This window comes from Microchirus variegatus (assembly GCF_963457635.1).
Source record: "Microchirus variegatus genome assembly, chromosome: 1".
Taxonomy (NCBI): domain Eukaryota; kingdom Metazoa; phylum Chordata; class Actinopteri; order Pleuronectiformes; family Soleidae; genus Microchirus; species Microchirus variegatus.
In genome coordinates this window covers 10,928,507-10,956,123 of record NC_139802.1, presented here as the reverse complement: position 1 = coordinate 10,956,123, position 27,617 = coordinate 10,928,507, and the positions used below count along the sequence as shown (strand labels likewise).

Below are 27,617 nucleotides of genomic sequence, written 5' to 3'. Positions count from 1 at the left end.
CAATAACCCGGTTGATTTAATACCTATCTCACTTCATTCCCCTGGATTGAGAAAGTATAAAACAGGATTGGAAAAGAAAACACAGACATGTGTTTATCATAATAAAAAACCTGAATGAGTAGAGGAGACATTATGGCATCTCTCTTGTTTATTCAGATCCGCGTTCATTCCCCTTGTTACATTAACCTCAAACTTGACAGACAAATGTGTGCTTAAACAAAACAGCTGAAATTGGACAAACCACTGTGGGATTTTGTTGTTATTATCCTTGGATGAAATCTCTTTGTTAACCACACTGACCACAGGAGAGGAAACAAAAAAAAGCACAGGATTGTATCATTGTTAACTCTGTTGAGAACCAGAGGAAATTCTGCCACATACAGAGGTTTAAAACAGATGTTCCTTTGTTTCGAAACAAGCAAGTTGAAGATGACAAAGTCCACAGTCGCAGCAGAGAATAGCCTCAGGTGTTCTCTGCAGCTATTTCATTTTGAATCACACAAAATCACAGACATAATTATTAAAGAGTACGACACGGTGATCAAAACATGTTCAAGTCTCCAATGACTCCTCCACGACATTTCTGTCACTTGAATGTTAACCTAAGCAGCTGTGGACACTGTTAAAATTGCGAAATCTCAACACAGAAAGCGAAAGCTGATGCTAGTGAGTATGTGGACCTGTGGGGTAAATGTTAGGCTCTGTATCAGATTTCCGATGTCACACACACACCCTATTGCTTTGAAATGTCCCATATTATGCAAAATAAACGTTTTAATCATTTTAATACTTACATTTGGGACTCTGGAGGCCCTATCAGTCGCCAAAGTGTGAAAAAGATGACTCACTCATGTTTTTGTGGTCCTCCTCAGTAGTACACTGACGCTTTGTCCGTAAAACACGTGAGAGTGTTGGCGAGGGTAACAGCATCTGCAAATCGGAAATCCGCGAAAAAGTTCCATTCTTGTCTCCACAGTGCAGCACAGAGTCCTACACAAACTTCCAGCCTCATAGGATTTATCTGTCCAGTGGATACATGTTATATATGACAGCAATGTGCCTGCTAGAGCCTGCAAATGATCACTTTTCCAAATGCTAACTGCCGTTAGCTCCCAGTAGCCACTGTGGCTGATGTCATTTCCTGTCTCTTAAGTTTCGTTTTACTTATTTTTTTTTTATTATAATTTTTTTTTAAAGAGATACTACTAAACAGAGCGTTCTGCTTTTCCCTGAAAGAACATTAGACATATTTTAATTGACATTTGGAACAGTAGGAAAGTATTACAGGCCAGTAGAACATAGTAATGTAATGCGAGAAACTCATCTAAAAGCTAATTTTTTGACATCGTTTATAATGAGAGCGAAGGTTTTTGCTCACTGCATTTTTGTTCCTCACTGCCTCACGTCGCACACATTCAAATGCACACACAAGCATGCACATAAATGAAAAACCATTTGCCCTGTGTGGGAAGATAACTGTGCCGCTCTATGTGTTTGACACTGTGCCAAAGGAAAACCCCGACCAACAAGTAAAGATATACCAAACTTAGAAAGAAAGGTAAGTATTTCAGGCCTCTTCTCTGAAACTCTTCTGCTTAGTCTGAGTCACCGACTACATGGATGATTTGGTCACAGTCAGCCAGACTTGGTACTCCCACTGTGGAAATCAAACATTTTGGATTAATTGAAAGGAAAATCCATGGCTAGAGAATATATTTAGGTTTGAAATGAGCCACACAGGGTAACTTTTTTTTGGTCACAATACACAAGTTTTCACCCACACAGCATTTGACAGAAGTATCTGCCTCATTGACCTTGACAACATGTGAATCAAATGTCGTCACACTATGTCCACGTATATAGTATTGTGATATTTATATCTGGGATTATTTGCAAACTGCAAGAGGAATATAAAAGATGAATATGAAGAAGAGCCTTCTGAAAAAGTGGATGATAAAATGTATTATGTTCTACACCTCCATGGTAGCAAGTTTACGACGCATAAATTAGCATCATTATATCATACGGAAGAGAGAGAAAGACAGCGAACGCAGCCATAAACTCTTATGAAACATCGCACGTTTGTTTACAGCATCAAAACAGTGGAGCACTCTGAATCATGCAGTTATAATTTAACAATCACACGTGTATTATACCAATTTTTTCCCCTCCGTAAAATAGATCACCATACATCACACCCACCCACACTGCCGAAGCGTTATCCCTAACCTTAACCATGATCAGTTAAAACACTAGCCTGAACCACAATTCAAATCTTAGACCTGAACATAACCAGTTACACACAAATCATTATACTGGTCAGTGTTTATGCCAGAAAGGTCCTGAAGATGTAACAAATCCGAGCACATTCAAAGGTCCGTGGAGGATTTTTTTTTTTTTTTCAATGGAATGCTGCCAAACAGAATGAAAATAATTTGAAGTATACTTGTCTAAATTACCAGAGAGCCACGTTAGATGGAGGTTTCCTTGCTTCTGTGAAAAATTGAATGCAGCTCTGTTAACATTTATGAATCCTGAGGGGGTTAACTTATTGCTTCAGGGGCTCTGAGTGTGGAGCCTGTGCACCGTCTTTCCAAGAGAAGAGTTTGTTCCTCATTTGAGGAGATTTTACAAGTTCAATTCACTGATATTTTGCCATGGGATATTTAGTCAAATTTGGGAAGAAAAAGCTTGTGGATTTACTGCATCAAAGTCCGCTTTTAACGAAGGATAATTATTTTATTAATTAACTTTAAGTTTCCCTCTCATTCTTATTATGAGCTTTTTATACTTCAAGGGAAAATGATCAGGATAAATGCAGCACTTGATTTCTTCTAATGCAGATGAGCTGCTGATCTGACTGTGATTGATGTGAACTTTGATTATTTGGTTTAAAATGTTCTCATTTCATCATTAATTATGTCGTTAGACCCAATACCAGCCTTCAAACAATGCTCCAACACTTGACTTCATTATGCAACTTCCCTTTTTACGGTTTTACAATGGAAGCACCAAAATCACGTTGCTCAACAACTTCCACCTCTCTGTTTCAACAGCAACAGGAGCAGGACCCCACCAACCTCTACATCTCCAACCTGCCAGTGTCCATGGACGAGCAAGAGCTGGAGAATATGCTCAAGCCCTTTGGTCACGTCATTTCCACGCGGATACTGAGGGATGCCAACGGCCTGAGCAGAGGAGTCGGCTTTGCCAGGTACGGACAGGTCGACACATAAATTTTTTTTTTCACACCACCCTTGGGATATGAAACATATACAGTTCAATAATACAACTGATGATTTATGTGGTTCCCTTTAACACCTAAGCCTCAAAATGTTCATCTGGACTTTTGTGTGTGTATTTTAACCATAAAAGGGCCATTAAATGTCCTGTAACTAAGTGCTTTTGCCCATTTTTCCAGAATAACTTTCCATATCTGGCAGTTATTTACAACATTTAAAATAGGGTATGAACAATTTAAAATGAAGATCTAAAAGTTTTATTTCATCAGAGTACTGTAGTTTTAAATGAACACTAGATTTTGTTTGTAAAATTTGAACAGTATTTGCACAGAAAGAAATTATCCTAATAACCACACGTTGCCTTTGACTCGCAACTTCTCAAATTTCAAAATCGGAAGCTTTCCAATCGCACAAACTGTCGCATAATTACGGTAATGCAAAGTGCGCTTGTGCAAAATGTATCACCTGCGATGCACTCGGTGTTAAAGAGTTAATGCAATGTTTTGCTGCATATATTACTGTGTAATCCCTTAATAGACATCATCATGCTGATTTGTGACTATGGTCCCACCATGGTCGAGATTCATGTTTTAGATCATTCCAAGAAGCAACATTAACCTCAGTTGACTCCTGGCCTCTTAGAACTAGAGTACTTTTTGGCTCTAATGGTACAACTCCACATTCCTATACCCTTGGCCCCATCACCCTCGTCTGTATGTGTGTGTGTGTCAGTTGCTTTGTGTGTGGTCTTCTCAGTTACACCATGCCAGAGTGTGCCAGTGATTAGAATGCAGTCAAGCCTCCATTCAGGGTCACTGATTTTGTGAAGAGACTCCAACACGCAAATACCATTTGCACACACATACGCAATCCCTCTCTCCCTGTCTCCAGTCACTGTTTTTCCCTCTCCCCCTCACATGCACTCACACACCGGCTTTTGCTTGCCAAGCAGGCAATTAGTCATTGAGCTGTGATTGGGTGAACAGAGCTGAATAGGGGCAGACAAAGAGGACATGACACACAACAGATCAGTCTGAATGGAGCTTTTAAACAGGGACAAAGGAGAGGAAACCCCATAGAAAACACACACATACACACACATGCACACCAACATACAGCACACTGACAGATATAGACGGTATTGGCCGTATTTGCTGCAATGCATGCTTTTTTCGTACCTGCACATGGAATCATAACATGAAGAGCTAATTGTCCCCCCCCCCCCCCCCCCTTCTCTCACTCTCTCAGGATGGAGTCGACAGAGAAGTGTGATGTAGTGATCCAAAATTTCAATGGAAAATTCTTGAAAACCCCTCCAGGCATGACAGGTAGGAGTCGGTGGCCAAAGTCGATGGTTCTGTACTTTGTAAGCCAGTGTTTTTTTCCTCAGCAAAGGTTTGTCAGTTGTACTCACTTCGCAGCCTCGTTTACTCAAACTCCTCAGAGGCAGCCAAACTTCACAACACTTCCAGTAAGTTCAGAGGTTTTTACGTTTTGATTAAAAAGAAACAGAAAAGTACTGGAAGTAATCTTTTGTTCTTTCTTTTTGTGGAGAACTCAGCAGTCTTTTTTTCATGTTTGAGCTATGTGTGCACTGCATGATCTGCGCAATTATTTTTTATTAGGTCTTGTTTTTTCTCTCTCCACTGGATAAAATAGCCACATTTTTCTCATTTTATCACTGCTTAATGTTGTCTTCACACCAGCAGCCATATGCGGGATAACCTTATATCTTCAAGAGATCAAACAAACTACAGAACAACCTAATTTTTAACCAGAAAGAATTGGGGTTGGGTGTCACATAAAGTCACAAAGCACTGAATCCTAGTTTTTCAGTAGCTATTTAGTTTGCAACATCCCATAATATTAGTTAATTTTCACACATTATAAAAGTGGGTTACCATATCCCTGTAGAGATATCAACAATGTCTTTGTTTTTATTTTCATAGACGCTACAGTGAAACAAGCCTCTTTTTTTTTAGGCTAGTGAAAAAATGTGTACTGTCTGGTATCAAATCAAGTGATTGTGTTTTTGTACTGGAAAATCTCAGGTCCTCTCACATCAGGCCACCTCTGCCTGTAGGTGTTACAGTAGTTTGTGTAATAAGCAGTGTCAGACATTGCAAGTGATATACAAAAGCATCACTCCCTCTCCCTCTGTCTCTCCGAGTCCTTAGACCACCTTGAATCGATCTAGTAGGAAGGTCTTAATGATGTGCAGGACACAGACCGAGACAAGTGCACGCACAAGACACATGTACATACACGGACAGATGTCGCTTGAAGCAAACAATCTGTTCCTGATTGTCCTCCAGAGTGAGCTGCAAATACTTGTTGCCATTTAGAACAAAGGCGAAGAGAGGGGGGGGGAAAAAACAAGAGTGGGATGTGGACGTTCCAAAAAAGAAAGGGAAAGAAGAAGAAGAAGTATGTGGGATGTGTGGATGTGAATGAGTGTAATACTTTACTCTATAGAAAGAGAGAAAGAGGCTGTCAACAAATGAGTGAGATACTGGAGAAAGGACATCATTGTTAGAGGGGGAAAGGCTGAAACTAAACTGAAAGTGACAGAGTGAGTTACAGATGGATCAGATATACATCCATTCATCTACCACTTTCTCCTCCACATGACATAGGTCATTATATATATATATATGTGTGTATATATATATATATATATGTGTGTGTGTGTGTGTGTATGTATGTATATATATGTATTTATAGGTACGTATTTATGTATATATATGTGTATATAGGTACGTATGTATGTATATATATGTATTTACATTTCAATTACAAGTTCGTTCAGAATCAGTCGTTTATCACGGATGACGCATCGTCCTGATTTTCGTATTCCCGTTGCAGCCTCCACTTTTTCCACTGCTGTGAGCTCGACGGTGATTGAACTAATACGGCAAAAACGGAACTTCCGTGGAAGCCCAGCTTCTCTCGGGAGGAGACCCCCCGAGGGGTCTCGGGGGGTCTTCTGTGTGATGATTGGAGCAACTGCCTGAAAGGCGGAGTCAGTTTTTGATTGACAGCGTTGCAGAAACAAACAGGACAGCGGAGCCTTTTCTGCCTCAGTACTATGTGACAAATCTGTAGACAAATAGCTAGTCGTTGTATGTGCTTTGCTCGGCGATATATCATTTGTACGTATACACTGTGAATAAAAACACTTATTATTATTATAGCAGTTCAGTTTTCCATCATTATCACGTTTCCTTGTTCTAGTTGTTCGCTTGCAGAATTTATGTAAGATTGTATGAATGCATAAATAACTGGGCCTGAAATTAGCTTCCCCTGTTTCAAAGACCAGCAACCGCCACTGGCATAGAAATCCAGCACAAATACACAGAGCTGTGGACTGTGCTTTGGCAACATTATTTATGAGGCACAGCATGGTGGACAAGTCTGTTTTTCATGCAGACTGCTGTACTTCTATGAAATGGGTGGTGTACTGTAGTCGTGTAATCATGTTGCAGACAAATGTCTGATGAGCACCGTTCCACGACAAAACTGGAAAACCTTGTGGTGAAGTCATATAATATCAAAGAATTCAGTGTCAGAAATGATATTATTATGATCATTATTGTTTATTTGGTCAAGATAAAAAGAGACATACCACTGCAGGTATTAATGTATACATAGTTTTACGGTAAATATTAAAAGCTACTTAAAAGGAATAAATTGTTGTGTGAAATGAGAGCTCAACACTAGTGTTGACCCTACAGAGAAATAAATGATCACCCAATTTTGCTGACCATTTCAAAGCTTTTAAGTGCAATGTTCAGCTCATAGTTTTGATGTTGCATTTCACAAAGTTCCTGTTTTTGTTTAGATTCAGAGCTCATCATCCTCATCGTCCATTTCTAGCAGTTGTGTTCAGAGAAAACATTCTGAAAACCCACTTTAGCTGGCGAGGCACCAAATTTGCCATTTCTGATGTTGACTTAGTGCATTAAGCAGCTAAAAAGCCAGAGAGAATTCTGAAGTTATGCCAGAAATTCCACATCAGTTAATGCTGTCATTTATACATAACCGAAGGCCACATTATACTTCTCCAACTGCGTTATGCGTTATCCGACTGCGTAACCACGGATACCCCTCGAGCCCTCATTCTCCGTTGTGGTGCCGGATACGCACTGCAATTTCCCGCCCAATCAGTAATGATGTCCGAGAGAGAAAAACTGTTGTTGCAGCGGAATAACATTGAAACAGTGGCCATTTCTCAATTTTCTGAGTCAAGGAACGCAGTTTTAAGATAATTTGAGGCGAGAAATTAGCCATTTAGAGTCTAAACGTGTTGTGTGTGTATCAAGATATGACGTATTTATAGTTTTGCAGCGACGTTGTCGGCAGTGATCAGCTCCGCCTCTGTGGACGCTCGGTGCGCACTGTGCCCGGCAAAGAACAGCGTTATCTCGGCCTGTTCTGATGACTAATCGCAGCCCTTGCCGTCTCCGTTGTCCCTTGACGGAGTGACGGACACTTTAAAAATATTTTGTGGAGCCGGAGACGACGCAGAGGCTCTCCGACAGCCTCTCCGGCGACGTAGAGGGGTATTTGTAACCTACGTAGAGCACTTTACGCAGGAGTATAAATTGGGCTTAATACTACAGCTTGTTGACTCAAATACTTTCAAGCTCACCGACCAATGGAATGGTTAGAGACCGCCTGTGTACACACACACACTGTGCTCACTAACCTAAAGTGACAATGTGTCTCTAAAGCCAGATTCTGCTTATTTACGTCACTGGTCTTCTGTGTCACTGATACTCTGGCATTTCCAAGGCTGCTGCAGTGACATCACGACATGCCTTTCAGCTTTGTTTTGTTATTGGTCTCTTTATCATTTGCCTTTGCTTAAAAAACAACAACATATGCGCATGCATATGTGTGTGTGAGTAATGTGTGCTTGTGCCGTGCAATCTGTCCATCCCAGTAGATGTGTTGTGACACGTGTTTTTCTTTCTATCTACAAGATTAATGCAGACATTATATATTTTAACTACTAGATCGTAGACACGGTTCATATCCATATTATTTCATTTAGGTTACATAATATGACACAATTTGAATAGTATGTTTTTCTCATAGGTCCACAGTTTGAGGTCTCTGTAGCTGCTAGAAACGTCTCCACTCCAAATGTCTCATCACTTTTACTAAACAGAGACAAGCTGCAATTTTGACATTCTAATCTGAGGTGTAAATGAAGCAATCTCAGCCTGTGAATATGCACATACTGTGCGCTCACAGACTCAGTTCTGGTGGAAGGCTGTCTCCGTCCAACCACAGAGAGCACTGGTCTTCTACAGCTCCATCACAACCGTGTCATCACTTCATGTTATAGCTTGATATAGCTCCCATATGTATTGGTGCTTTCACACCTGCAGTTGGTTTCATTTGTTCAACAGAAAGTTGACCTGGTCACTGGAAACCTTTTGTAACTGTCCTCTAGTCAATCCAATCATCGACTTTGTCTGGTGTTCACACAAAAAAAAAAAACCTGTCAATGCTCACCATGAAAATTATTGGGAGCTGGACCTTGCTTTATGTACCGTAAGATTCTGTGACGATTGTATATGGTCCTTTTAAGGGGAACTGCTAAAAACTCATGGAGTGGAGCCTGCACATCTCTGTGCAAACTAATTGTATTGCTTCTCAAAGGAAGCAGTCTCTCTTTTTCTATGGCACATTTGTGTGAACAGCGAAATGACAATAAATCTGAATCTATTGTAAGATTTGTATGGTGTTGTGCCTTTTGCCATGGTTACCTGGTAATCTTGATAAATAGCCACCTGGTTTAAACCACACAAAATGTAAGAAAATGCTTCGTTTAGTTTGCACACCTTTACAACCCCTGTCTAGCCGGAGGCAGCTGCTTGAAAATTTCACACTAGCCGAAGCAACATTCACTGAGGCCTTAACCACACGGAAATAGAAAATTTTCCCCTAGGATCTTTTCCTTTTTCATTTTTAAAGTTGTCCAGAATTGCAGAATTGTTTCGAAAACAAAACCCAAAAACCAATACGACTCATTTCGGTTTATTCCTCAAACTGACAACTTCATCCATTGCCATGTTTTGAGTTTATTTGTGTAATGATAGCATCATGCAGCATCATGATCCCATATTTTATCCTATTTCTCCAAGTTAAACTAGTTCCATGGTGTCCTAATGAACATGTCTGTGACATGCTTTGGTCAAAATATTAAAATAAAATAAGTATGAAGCACCACAACAAAACAAAAAAAACTTAAGGGACAGGAAATGACATCAGCCACAGAGGCTACTGGGAGCTAACAGCAGTTAGCATTTGGAAAAGTGATCATTTGTAGACTCTGACTGAGTCATCTTTTCCCCCCCCCCTTTGGCGACTGGTAGGGCCTCCAGAGTCCCAAATATAAGGATTTAAATGATTAAAAAGTTGATTTTGCATAATATGAAACCTTAAAAAAAATAAATAAATGTTGTTTAAACCTTAGATTACTGTCTTCAGTCTTTTATTTTATCCTGATGTTTTATTAAATATTGGCAAAGCACCATAACAAAAGTATCTCGGGTGAAAATCACATCATCACATTTTTACCTGTTGTACTTCCTGTTTCTTCCTCTGTCCCACATGTAATCATCCGTCCTCCAGCTCCACTGGTATCTTCATATTTCTCCTTCATATATCAGGCACGTTTCCTCCTCTTTTTTGCACTCAATAGCTGCTGTCGTATTCTAGCTTTGATTTTTTTTTTTCTCCCGAAACAAGTCTAAATTTCATCGAGGGAAAATTATCACAACAATCAGGAGGTTGAATACTCGTCAGTAACTCTTTAATAATTGGCGATTGGTTAAAATGTGCGCAGTTTGTCTTTTGTGATTGTGAGGCATTAAAACCCCAACTGATGCCTGTCATTCAAGTGATTTGAGGCTTTTATAAAGGAGGAAATCACTATGATGTTCTTGATAAGGTTTTTTTTTTTTTTTTAAACTGAAAAAAAAAAACTGGAATAAGGCTGCACTGAGAAAAAGATTGTGTAATTATGCGGAGGTATTGTAGCGCCAGACTTGGTGACAGCTTGCATGTGTTATTTGGAGGCACTTATTTAACACTCAATCATAGCTGTGGTGGTTAAAATGTGATGCTGTTGAATCAGTGCTGTTGACTTCTTATAGCATCTCATTTTATCATTCATCATTCATTTGTGCTTGGTTCCTTTTGTGGTAGGTTCATGATGGGGAAATACTTTGATGATGAGGAGGAGAAAGTGCTTTGGTATGCGATTGTTATTAAAGAACAGTCATATCTTTAAAAGCTCATTTTATTACAGAGGACACATCTATTTATGTTATAAGGACAATAATAGTGCTAAAATAAATGTAACACATAAACATTTTCTTGGTTGTGTGTGTTGCTTGAACTTGTGGTCAGTAACTCTCCAGAGTGCTTATTGTTCTGTCCCAGGGCTTTGAGCTCTTTGATGCTCAGTGTCCTTGACAAAAAGAAATTAATAAATAAATAAAATATAGAAAGGGAGGCTGAATCCCATTCAGGCATTCCTCATTTTCTCACATTTGGGAATTGGATCCCATTTTCCAACTCAATAGGTTGTCATGTTGCTCGCTAATGGATTGGATTTTATTTAAAATGAAAAACTTTCCCATTTGAAGGATTATGGTCCCATTCAAACTGTGTCCTTTTCTCCCACCATGAAACTGAATCTATTGAGGCGTTTTATATCTCCTGAATTATCTTCTGCACTTAACCAGGTGCATCGACAGGTTTATTATACGTGTCGATTTCTCCCAAATACCGTGTTTATCTTTGTCTCTTATTTCTGGCCAATCTTAGCAGAAGTGAGTCGGATATGTTTATTTTCTCTGCTGGAGTTTCAACAGTTCCTGTGCTGCCCTACTGTGGTGTGCACTATCCCACGGTTCCAATGAGTGGTAACACAGTGTGTACACCACTCTTCACAGTGCAAGCCGCGCTACATAGGTGCACGTCCTGACAGTTAAATACAAAACCCCCACAGGTCACAAGCTCCAGGACAAAACAGTAAAGCACTAGTTCTTATTTCACCTGCGCTCAGACACATTCAGACCAACCAATCTATGTCATTTAGGAGACAGGACACGTGTGCTACAATGTTTTTCACCCTGAATAACAAAAACACTAAACTACAATGGAACTATGAACTAAAAAAAATCTGATTAATGTATAGCTACAGCAAGGCTTACTTGAGTGCAAATTGTTTTTCAGAGAGAAACAAGTGTAGCTTTTGTGCAGTTAATTGTTTTGTGTGCTTGTTTCAATTGTATATTTATCAGGTTTGCACCCCTTGCAGTGACTTTGTTGTTCGTAGTGTTGATTAGGGCCAGATACTGAAAATTCATCTGACAAAGATGTCTCTGTATTTGTTGAAACTAGTGCAGTGCCCGTAGGAAGTATGTATTCCTATAGGTGGGAGCTGAAGAAGATTTTTCAGTTATGGTAATGCATGATTAGGAACGTAAAGGCTAGCTTGCATGGCTGACAGTCACAACATCTAGGTACGCTAATGCTAATCGAAAATGAAAACATTTGTGTTGTGCCTAATGAGGTTGCACAGTGTTTGTATTATGTTAGCCCTACGCTAAAGCTAATCGTAGCCTCGCTAGCTTACCTTTGGAAACAGGTTTGCCAAGTTAGCCGCAAAGTAGTAGCATGCTCATGCAAAATAAATATGTTCTCGCGTATTGGTGAATGGACACCTCGTCGTTTCAGTATAACACCGTGTTCTGCGGTGAACCGTGTGAAAATGTCTCACCCACCATGAGGACAGCCTCTTCACTCCCATCCCCGCTCCAGACGGCGCAGCTGCTGCTGATGAGCCGCTGCCTGCCTGGTGTAGCGTGATAAATCAGCTAAAGTGCAGCATGATAAATCAGTGAAAATTAAAATTCCTCCAAAAAAATTGAAAAAATCATGGATGTACACCATCGGGCCATGCTCAGCCCATGTCCAAAGTCTTAGGACAATCTGATCGGTGAGATATGCCCCTCACAGACAGACAGACGCAACTTGCTTTATAGATAGATACTTTAAATATGAATGAATTGTTTCATGTTGATGTCACCATTTTTCAGTGTCAATACAAAAACAACAATTTACCAAAAAATACATGCACAAAATGCTTAGCATCAGGCTACAAAAGTCAATTTATTTTTGACTAATAACAATATTTCTCATTCGATTATGATTGGATGGAATATCTTCATCTCTCTTTGCCAAAGTTTACGCGTCTCTGAACTCTTTCAGTATTTGGTTCAGACCATTTTAATTAACTTGGGGCCCAAAGGTGATCCATTTTAGGGGCAGACGCAGCTGAACCCAAATCCCTCACAAATTCATCACTTTGTGTTACAGAGACGCTGCAGTGAGAACAGCAGGGGTCAAACTGACAATTAAGAATGCTCTTCCTTTTAAAGCCCTCTTGTGACTTGCAACAGATTGTAGTAATGTAGCTGTGAAAGCGAGCTAAATAATTAATTTGATGCACCACTTTGAGCAGCCTTTTCTGCAGGGAATCTTGTCTGCAGATGCTTTATGGCTGTTGTTTCTTCCTAATTGTGTGGCAGCTAAGTTTGCCTCTTAATGATAAATAACATTTATTATTGTCAATTTCACCGTCAGTATTAATGGCCTATCACTGAAGTTATGAATGAAAATAAGGTGAATTGCATAGTGTGTGTTTTTTACACACACACACACACACACACGTTACTATTGTGTATTACAGATGCAGACTGCACACATTGTTATGAGGTTACAAACTAATGCATGCAAAATAATATTAATATGTAAATTCAGCTTGTAAAACTACATTTATAACTTTAAATGATTTAATGTACTTTCAGCTAGAGCTCAGCCACAACACTTATAATGTATGCTGTAATTGATGTTTTGTTTTTGGCTGAACGCGATGACTTTATCAGAATGAATGGGTATCGGAGAAAGGGAATGCATGCAGCGTCTTACGAAAAAAAAGAAACTTTATACGGCGGCTAATCCACTCCAAAAAAAAAAAGAAGCCAAATATAGTTCTGCGGCAGTTTCTGAAAAACACTAAAACTGAGCTCTGAAACAAACAAACCATTATAACAATAGTGACGTGCGTGTGTGTGTGTGTGTGCAAAGCTGTGTTTGTGCAAGTAAATACTGTGTCATATTGTTGGCCCAGTATTTAATGTATGAAGCCATTTCACCAGCAACAATGTGTGTGTGTGTGTGTGTGTGTGTATAATATGGTTCTACTGGGGTTTATAAAATAAAGTTGAAGGCCAAGCTGTGTCCCTCCTGCTTTTGTTGTTGTCGTATGTCGTTGTATGTCGCTCTTAACAAGCACAGTTGCTTCACAGATGCTTCTTTTCTCATATGATGTTGAGGGACACCAGATAAATGAATGAAGGAACGCATGCTGATACATTAAGTGTAGTTTTATTAGTCCTTCTGCAGGTGCAAATTATCTGTATTGCTTTTGTTTAGCTATTGTTGGAGTATAATTGTTTTGCTATCTACACGAATATCCAGGTGAGTAGAAGTAAGATTTAATTTTAAACACGGAAACATCTTTTTCATTCATTGGATAATCATTTGATTTAGACCAGCACAATCCTTCCTCTCTCTTTAGAGGACAAAGGGAGGAAAATAAGTCTTCTGTCTTGACAAGTTGTCAACCATACACAGTGTGACATTCTCTCTCTTTGTAACACCAGTGAAACAAAACTGCAGTAGAATACAGAGCCTGTTTTCAAGTCAGTATCAAGAGCGTGTCTTGCACTTGAAGTAGCAGTCACTTGTCACACAAATACACACACGCACATCATTGGACGTTTTACATAACACCCATGAACCTGACTGTTAAATCCAGTTCTTTGACCATAATCTCAACTTAATCCAGGTCTAAATACTTTAAAAAAAAACATTTTTGTTGAGGCCTGCCACAACTTCTGTACAGCAAGATAGAGAATGAACATGAATAAGAAAATGCATTTGTGCAAAAGCAAAAGCAACTTATCAGCCACAGCTTTAGTATCATAGCAGATAAAGTTTGTTTTTGTTTTTGACAAAGTCTAGCCACAAAGATGTGGAGAATAACCGGACCATTAAAGGTCCCATATTATATCCTATTTCTCCAGGTTAACCTAGTTCCCTGGTGTCCTAATGAAGTAAATCGAAACTTAAGGGACAGGAAATGACATCAACCACAGAGGCTACTGGGAGCTAACAGCAGTTAGCATTTGGAAAAGTGATCATTTGCAGGCTCTAGCAGGCACATTGCCGTCATGCGACCTTGAGTGTCTTGAAATATTATTATATAACATGTATCCACTGGACAGATAAATCCTCTGAGGCTGGAAGTTTGTGTAGAACTCTGTGCTGCACTTTGGAGCCAAGAATAGAACTTTTCGCGGACTTCGCAGACTTTTGGTTTTCGGATACCGTTGCCCTCGCCAGCACTCTCGCGTGTTTTTTTTAACAATTCCAGGAATTTAGCATCTTGTGGCATCCCAGTGAGTGCGGAAGTCAACATCGCGTGTTTTATCTCCTGTACTTAGACTGAGGACCACAAAAAAGTCATCTTTTTTCCCACTTTGGAGACTGGTAGGGCCTCCAGAGTCCCAAATAAGTATTAAAATGATTAAAAAGTTGATTTTGCACGATATGGGACCTTTAAAACAAGTTTAAAATCATATTAATTGATGATTCAAACTGAACTCTTTAAAAATAAAATGAGTCTGTTACCCTGCTATTTCTTGGATACCGAAAATATGAACATTAATTGATAAACGTTTACATTTATAAAATTACTGTCTTGAATCGTCATTAAAAAAAGTGTCACCTCTTAAACAAATTCGATTTTCTCTTGTGTCTCTTTCTTCATTAGTAAACTACACTGAATGCCTTTCGTGACACACACACATACACATTCACTTACACATACACACACACAAGTGTTTACCAGACATATATGAATACTTAGAGCAAAGCAGGTAACAGAGGAAGAGAAGGGGAGTGATTGAGAAAGATGAATAGCGTATGGCAGGGGATGATGACAGGGGCCCAGCTGTGTGACCTGCTATTCAGACAGAAATCAGGGTAAAAACGGCATAATGACAAAGTACTCCTAAATGCCGCATAATCACATGGCACTGTGATACTCCGTCTTCTTACCTTTGGAGTGCCCATCCAGGCCCCAGGCATTCCATAAAACTCTGCTCTCACCCTTCAGCTCTGAATGCTCCTCTCCACAGAGAAGGCCTCTTCTCATTTTTCAGTCTACAGAGATGAAGAAACGTCTCTCTTAAGTAGGTGAGATAATTGCGGAGTTTGTAGTATTTTTTTGGGAATTTGGTAGTTCATAAAATTCTACGCCAGAGAGTTTGTATCTTTTCATCATCTCTGCCAGTTAAATGACCAGCTAAAGACGCGGCCAATTACTTGAACTCGCCTCGGTGGATGTAAAAAGTTAGAGGCTATGCATAAAAAGGGCCTTGTTCAATTTCAGGGCCCAGAGGTGTCCACAAAAAGTACAGCTGCAGTTTACTGCTTCATTTTTCATTCAACAGCATTGAAAGACCTTTGTGTTTCAGCATACTGTTATGCTGATTGTTCTGTCCTTGGTATTAATAATTAATTACGAATAAAAGTAGTAGCTCTTGGAATAGAAACATAACTCAAACAGCCACATTACCTGAGGACAGTAGTATGTACACATTTAATTCACTAATTTCTACTAATTATCATCTTTATAATCTGTATACATGTATTTGTTATGTGTATTCGGATTAAAAGCCTGGTTTTGTTTGTGTGTGAACAATCACTACAGATGACAAAAATTACACTCAGAAATAACATAAAAGAGAGGGAACTGTCTTGTAACTCATGTCAGGAGAGGACTTGTTGTTTTTATTAAAGGTACCATATTATGCAGAATCAACTTTTTAATCATTTTAATACTTACCAGTCGCCAAAGTGTGAATAAAGATGACTCACTCATGTTTTTGTGGTCCTCCTCAGTCTAAGTACAGGAGATAAAACGCACGATGTTGACTTCCGTGTTCCTTGGTGACGTCACAATGCGCTAAATTCCTGGAATTGTTGTCTCTCGGAGCTCCGCTTTGTCCTTAAAACACACAAGAGTGCTGTACGGTATCCGATAACCAGAAGTCCGCGAATTCTGCGAAAAGTTCTATTCTTGGCTCCACAGTGCAGCACAGAGTCCTACACAAACTTCCAGCCTCAGAGGATTTATCTGTCCAGCGTATACATGTTATATATGACGGCAATGTGCCTGCTGGAGCCTGCAAATGATCACTTTTCCAAAAACTGCTGTTAGCTCCCAGTAGTTCTGTGGCTACTAAACCGAGCATTCTGAACAGGGCTGTTTTGAACTGCTGTGGTGCTTCATCCTTATGGTATTTTGACCAAAGCATGTCATAGACATGTTCATTAGGACACCAGGGAACTAGTTTAACTTGGGAATAGGGTATAATATGGGACCTTTAAGTCATACAGTAGTTTACACTCTTGCTTTCTAGCAAATTCTAAAAATATGCCTTGTTATTATGTTAAAGGCATATCTCCTTAACAATCTACTTATTTTCATATTAAATATGTGGACTAGACAGGACAAAGCCTTTGGAGAATCCTCCTCGAATCCAGCGACTTCCTGTTATTTCAGAAGCCTGTGGGACATTTAAAGCAGACGCCTATCAGGTTCCAGTTAGAATTCTGGTGAACTTTTTTAAATGAGAGGTCACATTCAGCTAATCCTATCTGCAATCAAGGCTTTCTTCTCTCTATGGTCCCAAAAAAAAAAAAAAAAAAGGGGACCACATTGTCTTTGGAGCAATCGCAGCCGTAGTCCATTGCCCCGGGGTTTGAGCGGTGGAGTTATTTAGCGTGTAAAGTATGCCTGTTTGGTTTGTTGTTTGAACTACACCATCGCCATGCTTTGATGATTAGCCCATGGCCTCGTTTCCACATCAAGGCTGCTCTCATTCAAGTGCAGTTGTAGGAGTTGTAGAGATAGTGCGATAATGGCGCTGTTGTTTAGATGTTTGGATTAAGAGTGCAAGAGATAAATGTAAGACCTGAAGAGTTGTTTTCTGGTCCAGTTTATTTATTTATTTTGCTATTAGGATGATTCATTGCTGTCCTCCCTCTCTCTCTCTCTCTCTCTTTCTCTGTAGCCTCAGCAGAGCCATTGTTGTGCAAGTTTGCTGATGGAGGCCAAAAAAAGAGGCAGACCCAGGTTAAGTATCCCCAGAATGGCAGACCATGGACACGGGACGGAGAGGTAAAACTCAATCAATTTCATTCATCGAGAATAGCTCACAGTACACTTACACATATAAAACTCCCTCATCGGCCACTGCGGCGTTTTATTACAACATCTTACAATCAGTGTTACAACATTATTCCTTTTTTTTTTTTTTTTTTACCCTGTGCCACTAAGCAACTCGATTTTTCCTTGGGCGAAATTATGCCACAGCAGACATTTGTTAAATCAGCAGTAGCCCCTCAAAATCACAGTGGTCTGTGTCTCCTGAGAGCTAATAAAACCAAAAGTGATGTTATTCTGACTCAGTTAAACCCTTTCCTTTTCAACTTTTAAGCAAAAACACAGCAGTCATTATATAAATTAGGGAGAAATACTGTTGCATTAAATACAAAAGACTGTACTTGATTGATTGACGTCCTGCAGCTGCTTCACCGTCACCTCTCTCATGTGTTAAATATCCGTCATGTGTTCCCTTTGACATCAATCTCTTTTTCATGTTTTATAAAAGAATATAAAAATGAGAAAAGCTTGACAGCCCCCCCTGTGGGGTCATTATCAGCTTTCATTTCTAAATAACATACTGCAGCCTGAGTGAGAGATGCAGCTGACAGTGTGAATGCTGGCATGTAATGTGCAAAAAAAAGTTCTTCAATTTAAAATACAATGTTAGTGCAAGACCTCTATGCCAAGTTTTGTTTTCTTTTGTTAAAACTCAGCCTTCCAGTCCTGTCATCTTCGCATGAAATGAAACTTTGTGCAGCAGATTGAAAGCAGATTGACGGTTGCACAATGCTGAGATTTCACAAGTCGTTAGTGTCGATACCAAAGCTTTAATTCACAGAACAAGGCAAAGTGAGAAACTAATGTCACCACCCACACAGTGATTGGAATTTTTTTTCTGATTTCGTAATGTTTACATTCCGTAGAGGTTGTGAAGGAGAAGGTTAGTGGAGTGAAGTGAAACACAACCAGACTGAAACAACTCTCACTGTTTGCACAGATTGTGATTTTTTTTTCCATTTCCCAGTGCGAAGAAATCACACCAGGGCTTCGTTAACACGCGGCCTCTCTGTTTAGTGATTCTTTTTTTTTTTTGTATCCTGTTGTCTTACATTTATGAATTGGACTTAAAATAAATGCCGCATGCTTTCAGCGAGCTTCCTCACACGTTTGTCAGCGGCCCAGGTCCTGACAAGCCCCACTTGGCATCGCAGTGGAAAAGCGTTCCCTTCAGTGGTTTTACTCCTTTGTCAGAGCCGAGTGTCTGAGTCCAGGCAGACTAATAGAGACATCTGGTAGAGGAGGTGCTTTGAAGGGCCTCACACTCAGTCAGTCATCCGACCCTAATCTCCCAGAACCCCTCACTACTAAATGAGCCTGACCTTGGCCTTGATTATGAGACAGCGGTCCCGTAGCCCCCAACCCCCTCCTCCATTAAAACCAGGCACCAATAGAAGAGGGTGAGGCACTGCTTGCTTAAAGTTGTGTTGTGTCTTATTCTGCTAATTTGCTTTGGGTTTATTCTGCATTTCTTTGTCATCTATGATGTCATTTTGTATCACGTAATTGTCATTTCATGTCAATTTATAGCCACACGTGTGGTGGTTTTGTGCCTCTTTGTACTCCTCTGTTTTTGTCTCTTTGTAGTCATTTTTTGATCCTTTGTGGTCCCCATAATATTCCTCTTTTTATGTCTCTCCGTAGTCATTCTGCGACTCTTTGTCGCCAGTTTGTGTCTCTATGTCATTGTTTTACTTTTTTGCCAACGATGAATGATAACAGTGATGTCAAACACAGGTTATTCTGGTGCATGAGTGTCCTGATGTGTTATCTCTCTCTCTCTCTCTGGGACTCATGTGGTTTTGCTGTCAAACTAAATTTCAGAGCGTAAGATTAGATACAATATCAAGATGCTTCCCGGGGTTGATCTCCTCTACTTAAGCTCATAAATTCAATAGATCGTCAATCAAGAGAGAATACAAGGTGAAGAGAAGCATTCTTGCGTTGTGTTTGTTTAAAGTGAACGTTCCCTGCTTTCAATCAGATTTTTGATTGAGGGCTGATAAGAAAATTAATATCTGTCATTGGAATGATTCATTTTTTCGATTTGATGTCGTCAGTATTTGGCAGTGTATTTTTTTTTTTTAATCCCTCTGCTGTTTATGTTTTCCCCATCTTGGGAAGGAACATTGTTTGGGGAAGAACCAAACATTGCAGCCGAGTTATGCATCAGGGCACGCTTTCAACTCATGTGCCAATTTGGAGAGACGTGTATCGTGTGGAATGTAGAAGTAAAAAAAAATGTTTTTGTGACGCTGCCGATAGAAGAGGAGGGGGACAGTGACGGTGGAGGAGGGAAATTTTATTTAATTTTAATACACTTTGAGTGACTGAAGGTCTCCGTGATTGAAAAAGCGAGGCACAGTCATTCAGAGAGAAAAGTAATTTAATGATAAAGACAAGAACTTAATTTAAGGGACAACAATTAATAGAGAGGAGAAAGGACAGCCGCTCCATGTTGACATTGGGAGATTAAAACTTCAATTGCAATCATGTGATAGGGTTAGGGTTAGTTTTCTGCTTGTTGTTAGATGCCGTGCATGTTCAGTCGGTAGATATCATTCACCATTCCAAGTGCACATTTGAATGAAATTACACTGCTGCAGACTTCCATTTGTGGACATAAATATTAAAATAAGCTGTAACCTGTACAGAAATAAGCATATACTGTATATTGTATTGTTGGACAGTGTAGCACAGCTAGTTGTCTCGGCAGAGCTGATGATGGTTTATGGCTCGATAGATTTGCTGGTCAGTTTCTCAGTTGCAAAATGGCGATGATATTCACCATGGAGCTGAAAACTGGACAGCCTGCACTCTTAGAAATAAAAGTGCTCAGTAGAACCATACGATTCTTCAGCTTGCCCTCAAAGGGGAACCCTTTTGGGGGGTTCCACCTGGAACCCTTTTTAATCCCTTTATTCAGGAAAGGAATTTTAAAGGGTTCTCTGGATCAAAATGGTTCTTACTAGAACCATTAGTGTTACCAAGAACCTTCGAAAAACCCTTTCTTTGGGTTAGGGGTTTTCTGAAGCAAATGGTTCCAGGTAGAACCTCAGCCCTTGTAGGAGGACCCTTTTGGAACCCTTATTTCTAAGAGTTTATGGTAGTGAAATGAGTTTTGGACTGAGTTTGATGAATACTTTTACTGCTTCCTGGACACTGTTAAGTTCCCTGACTTTAATACAGATGTTTCCTGCGACCATTAGTGCAGACAGATCTGGTTTGAAAACTTACTTACAGGAACCACCGTCCTCCAGATTGTGTCCCTCGCTGCTCTTTTTTTGCATTCTCAAAGAAATACGAGCTGAAATAACATCAATAAACTTTTTTCAACTCGGGCAGATAGGCTGTCACATAGCTCATGGTGCCCTGTATGGATTTATGTCTGATTCTTTTCACTAGGTTGTTTTTTTATTAAGTGCAAGTGGAGTGAACAGCAGAATTCTCAATATGTGGTATAAAAAGAGATGAGCATTTATTTCATTCTTGACAGCTCATGATAATCAATCTCATTTATATTTTCGTTTTTTGTTTTTTTACTTTTAGAAAATCAATCATGTAGAAATCAACCAAGCAAACATTTCTGCAAAATTACAGACAAAGGAGCAATAAATAAAATATTTTATTCTCTCATATGATGTCACTTTTATTCCCCGTTAATGTGGTTACATACAATATTAAATATGCACTTATTACATAGAGGAAGCCTCCTACCGATAACCACACTAACAAGACAATTGCACTTGTCATTTTGTTTACTTTTGCCTGGTGATTTTACTGTGTGTTTATTTTTAAATATGACATATCGTTTAAGTGGCTCATAGACTCGCACACAATCATGCACAAGCATTTTAGAGATCCCGAGTGCTTTTAACAGGCCCACTGAGGATTTCACTGAGGAAAATTGTCCATTGTTCAAGACTAAGCAGTTCTTTATATCCCTCTCACTTGTTTGTAGATATTGGTAAGTTGGAAAAGAGAAAGCATGTGCTCATTTTTTTTATTACACATCATGAATCATACTGTCCCTCTGCATTCTCTTCCTCTCTCAAAGCATTCCTTAAGCAATGACACCAAGCAGTTTTAATTACAGTTGACCACATCAACAACAGTTACTTAGAGTAAAAACAAACCCTTGAGGTACTTTAAAGCCAATGTAAAGGCATAGAAATGTCTCTTGTGGCTGTGTCACCCCCGTAGGAAAATGTATTTGTCGCCACCTCATCAGATTTGAGTGTTAAAAAAATGTTGAAAAGTGTTTAAATATTCGGTTTTAAATCATGTCAAATTCAGCTTCCCATTCAAGTGTGGACCAGAGTCCGGGAACGTCATAGTTCGCCATTGTTTGTACAGAATATTAAAGTAAACATGTTTGGCATTTCCACCATTTTGGTGTCAGTTTAACGGCATATTGCACACAAATAGAGCTAGTTTAGCAGCATTCCTCCACCCTCGCTCTCTCTCCATCTTCTTCTTCATCAGCAGCACCCGAAGCCTCACAGCAGGAGTCTGCTCTTCGTCTCTACATCATTTCCTCATCTGTAGCAATGTCATATAAAATGACAGAGATTATTGTGTGTGTGTGTTTTTTTTTTTTTACGTGCACTGAAGTCACATTTTCAGGACAGAGACATCTTAGCTCGCCCAGCAAAAAAACACTTTTAATCAGCCACTATTTTCTAACGGATACAATGTGTGAAGAGAAGAAACTCTGCATTTGCTTCACTGGGATTTTAACCTTTTGATGCATATGTTTGTTGTTTGTTTCAGAGCGGTATGGCGCTGACATATGATCCTACTGCAATGCAGAACGGGTAGGTGGACACTTTCTCTCACAGGTTTTACAGTGACTGCAGCATTCAGTGTGCAAACTGTGATTTTGATTCATATTCCCCATTAAATGCAAACTGAATCCTATAAAAATACTTGAGCCCCAAATATCACAATGTGTATTAGATTGCTTTAAAAAGAAAGAAATGACACCCAATCTAACAAAGCTGAACAGGCACCCGTACAAAGTAAGCGTATGTCCATAGCCATCCAAACTAAATACAATAAACTATGACTCATTTCTCTAGCTGTTGCAGAGGAATTAATCTTTCAGAACTGGAAATCTAAATAATACTCACTGGCTCAACACTCTTACATTTCAATAGAACGACAACAACAACAATATCAGTCTTTAATGAAACCTATATTATATTAGTATATTCATAACCCATCTAAACCTCAAACAGTACTTATCAACTAATGGAAGCAATGTACATAACCACATCAGCCTTTCATATACATATACACATATACTGTACATATACAATATCCCCACTCTATGAGTCACAACCCCCAATAACCTATATTACACACGATTGCCATTATTACCACTATCCATTTGTTGTTGTGGGACTTAATCTTCGCTCGTTCCTGTGTTTTGCACAATAACGTAGAAATAAATTTGCACCTACATGCATTCAATCTGTCCGCCGTGTAAGTTTTGATTGCAGAGAGGGAAGTTGTGTGGTGTTGCATTGCCGCTGTAAGACTTTCATCAGCCGAAGCTATCTGCAGTGCTCCCTGGCTAAATGCAGAGAGCAGAGAGTCTGCCTCTTTCAGGGGGAAATTGGAGATCGCTGCTGTCTGCAAGGAACGCTGCTGGTGATACAGTCCCAGGAGACGTGTCCCTCCAGATCCGCGTTTCTCTCTCTCTCGTCTTCTTCACCTTGTCTGCTCACTCTTCCTTACCCTTTTAAACCTCGCTCTCCCTTCTCTGCTTCACTGTTCTGTTACCTCTGCCACTCTCAATATCACCTTTGAACTTGACCATCTGATGTTTTCAGTCATTGTTTCTTCTCTTTGTTTAGATCTCCATTTTAGATCCTTTAAAAAAAAAAAAAAATCCTTTCTTCTATTTCCAAGCATCTGCTCTAATTTTGGTCAGTGCTGGTGTCTCTGTCTGGGCAATATTCGCGGATGCATCAGTGCACGCTAACACGCGAGCATCTGTGCACTTGTGGTGCTTAAACCCTCTCTGACCTCTCTTCTGAGGTCATCTGAGCTTCTTCCGGCGAAGCACTAAATGACTGTGAAATGCTAATGCGGCTAATTAAAGAGGCGAAAAGCGAGGAGGGAGAGGGTTTTAATGAAAAGGGAGGGCCGGCTGGGGTCAAGCAGGGGATAAAGGCAAAAATAAAGTCAGCCCAAGGAGAGGGAAAGGGTATGAATCAATTACTGGGTTTTTTTTGAGTCCCTTCAGATGGCTGGTGTTTTGGTTCTGATGCCAATCTGATGTTACCAAAAACATGTGTTCCAACTGTCCAGACTGCTTTGCATAGGCTGTCCTCTGTGTGTCAGAGAAACTCTTGAGGCCTCCTTTTTTTTTTTTTCTTTACCTCCTATCTGGTCTGTCTACTTTCCTGCTCTTCTCTCTATCCTTCTCCCTCTCTGCATGCCTCTGTTCTTATCTCTCTTTCTCTGCCTTCATCTCTCTTTCCTCTACCTCCCCTGCCCGCACGCACACACACACACACACACACGTACAGTATATTTTAGCAAGCTTGCTCGCATATCTTTGCTGAGAAGTCACTGAGGTCGGCACTAAATCATTTGCTAATTTTTCAGGGGCAAACTCCTGACAGTGCAGCTGGGTCACACCAGGGATTCACAAAGAGGTTTTAAATTCAATCTCGTCTTAATGTTCTCTTCGCAATTACATGTTTAGTGTATTGTTTAAACAGCCACGCTGGAGTCCCTATTGACAGGGGCGCTGCTCAAGGCTAATAGCCTCCATCAATAACCTTGGATATGTCCTCTACCGACTATTTCTCTCTTTCAGTACACATCACTCTAATGAAAAATACACTAAACACAATCAGAGAACCATATTGAATAACCCTATTGCACTTGCTCATTTGTATTCATCAGTGACGGTAATACACAGTCTCAAATGCGAGTCATACATTAATTGTAGCGTCAAATAGATAGATCCATACTACTAAATGATCTGTGAGGGAGTTTTTTTTTTCCTTTCTTTCTTTCTTTCTCATCTGTGCTCATCGCATGTCCCACTTCTTGGTCGAGCTCAGATCCATACTTTGAAATCAGTGCTTTCAATTCAAGGGCTGCCAGTAATTCAAATATATCAATACATGCAAATGTAGAGTGCAGAATAATGTTGAACCTGACGTTGTTTCCAGTAAAGCTGCGTTTACAAGGGAAACTAGGGAGACATTAAGTCAAGGTGCTATGGGAAAATGTAAGAGGAATCTGTGTCCCTTCAAGGAACCTTTATTGATCCACCTAGAGTCACATGAAACACATGATCAACCCATGCAATAGATGATGTAGATCTCCTATAATTATATACTGTGTGTTATGGAGAAAAAACAAGCAATCGTTTCAAAAATATCTGCAGGTTTTCATCTCATAGCTGAAATTCATAAAAGCTACTCGTGGTCACATTGACCAAACAAACAAAGTGCAGGTCACGACACGGCAAGAACCCATTTCTTGTTGCTGAAATGACAAAAACGTAAAATGATGGTGTCTGTCAGTGGTGGTGTGTGTAATCACCTTTAAGTAAACCGACAGTGTGTGTGTGCGCGCGTGCACGTGTGTGTGTTTTTAAGTACTCACCCAATTAAGCAACACTTGATTTGTGGCAAGTGCCTTTTTATACAATCATGGCTGGTAGAGATAGATAGGGGAGGGCTTCTCTCTTTGTCTCTCTCTCCCCTCCTCCCTTGCTCCATTATTCAGTCAACAGACACTTGGGGATCGATCGGGCACAGCAACACGGCCTGGCGGATGAAACATGTCCTCTCTAGGTACACAATGATAAATAAAGCACCGTGAGCCACAGCATTCTACCACTGCAGCACTGAGGGGGTGAAATGGAAAAGAAAAAAAAGATAGAAGTGCAAAAAAAAAAAAAAAAAATCAGAAGGACAAACAAAGGTATAGCAAGTGAAGTAAACAGAGTACAAAATGCACATATTAAAGATGCGGCATTTCCCTCGAAAAATGGAACGTGCATAAATGAGAACATAAAAGGTAATACAGAACCGTTTCACCCACTCACACATTAAAGTGATAATTCATTATTATGCACAGCAGCAGAACAGACTCCCTCATAACATGATGTGTACTCCGGAGCAGTGTCAAGTCTCATTCTAAAACGTCTTTGATAGTGTGGCACAGAGTGAAGCTGCGACATTTGTTGTTTCCAAGACAGCCTTGATGTCTCAACCATTTTCTCAGCGGTGTCTTGAAAGTACACTGGGTGGTTTAAACAAAGAAGCACCAAAGGCCCCTTTTTTTCCCCACCTTTACATGTGGTTATGTTTGAAGAGCTAAAGGTGAAAGTCTCTTCACTGGTATTCTTTTGTCATACCTAATAGTTACTTTAACACAATAACCATGCATTTGGTGAAATGAAAAATATGGAATTGATTAAAAAAAAGCAAACTCTTTCTTGTCTCCTTCCACAGCTTCTACTCTTCACCATATAGCATCTCCACCAACCGGATGATTGCACAGACATCAATCACACCCTTCATTGCTGCCTCTCCTGTCTCCACATATCAGGTGGGTGAACCTTTCTCATGTCTTCTGGTTAAGGTCTAGACTTGGGGGGCCTTGAAGAAGCCTTTTTTGAAAATGCCATTGGTTGTTTGTTCCTTTCACGTCCTGGTAGGTGTCCCCCCCAAAAAAAAGAAAGAAAACAATGATTTATTCCCACATGCAAGGAATTATTGGCGTTTGTTCCCGTTTGTCACTAACCATGCAGTCGTCGCAACAATCTGGACAGACATACACCGCTGATGCAGAGGAAAGCCAGATGTTAGCAAGGAAGTCACGGAAAAAATATATTAAGAAAGAAAAATGTATAAAGAAAGTGCAGCCATGTTTCCAGTGTTTTAGGGGTGTAAGGATCTTTCAGACTAACAGATTTTAGATTAAACATTTTCAGCTTGTTCTCCCCACTTGAATTAAGTTACATCCAACACTGCACAAGTACCCTGTGCAAGTTCCAGCTTCTGACACGTTTCTTTCTCGCTCACTGCCAGGCAATCAGATTTAGCACAGCGTCTAATGTTCCCGATCAGCGACGGCTCCAACATGGCATCCCATGGACATTATTATTACAATCTCCTCGCATTCTCTTACCATCTTATTCAAGGTTAACAACACTGTCCACCTGTTAAAGTGGTGTTTGTTGACAACTATAATTCACGTGAGGGGGAAAAAAAACCAAGAGGCATTTTGAAAGAATATCTTTGTACTTGTTTTTCTTTTTGCATGTAAGACTTCAAAACAAAATTGCGTTCTCATATCCCTTCATTTTAGACGGTTCTTAGTCTAATAAGGTTAAAGTATTGCATTTGTTCCCTTCATTTGTTGATCATTCATTCATTAATAACAAATTCTGTCTCTGTCTCTTTCTGTTCAAATGTGTCACATCCTGTCATCCACACACAAGTACACAAAGTTCATGAAAAAAGTGGTTGGCATATGTAACTTTGGTGACTCAGTACGTGATCCACAGTTTGTCAAACACATAGAACCCTATCTGACACCCAACGCACAGAGCAAGCGACGTTGCCAGTTTCCATGTGGCACCGTTGTCATTTTCACCGCCTGCATTCAAATGCAAATCCAAATGCATGCGCTCATCAGCGCCATTCCTTATCCTCTCCGGTCTTCACCTTGTGCACGAGCAGATCCACCTCCTCGGCACAGAATCTTTCACATCTCCAGTTTCCTGTATATTCCATTTAAATAACAATGTGCTCGATACAGGGCCGCCTGGCTTTTACATGCAAAACAAACTCTGATTTCCTTTATTGATGTTGTGCCAAATATACACCTACAAACAATTCAGACAATAAAAAAAATAAATACAACCTCTTTGCACCCTGCTCCTCTGCACCCACTTAGTGGATAGATTACGTTGGACGTGCCCTCATGCATTTGCGCCTTGCACTTTAGACCGC

The 27,617-nt window shown here is 39.9% G+C and overlaps 1 protein-coding gene across 1 annotated transcript in view; it reads left to right on the top strand.

Moving 5' to 3' along the window:
• The window catches only part of LOC310931058 (RNA-binding motif, single-stranded-interacting protein 3-like), a 116,046-nt gene that overhangs the window by 78,771 nt on the left and 9,658 nt on the right, over nt 1-27,617 (top strand). The window contains exons 5-9 of the mRNA XM_083894138.1: nt 3,057-3,214; nt 4,491-4,570; nt 17,474-17,580; nt 22,399-22,442; nt 26,112-26,208. Coding sequence (XP_083750264.1) covers nt 3,057-3,214; nt 4,491-4,570; nt 17,474-17,580; nt 22,399-22,442; nt 26,112-26,208 — 486 coding nt within the window. The remainder of the gene's footprint in view (nt 1-3,056; nt 3,215-4,490; nt 4,571-17,473; nt 17,581-22,398; nt 22,443-26,111; nt 26,209-27,617) is intronic.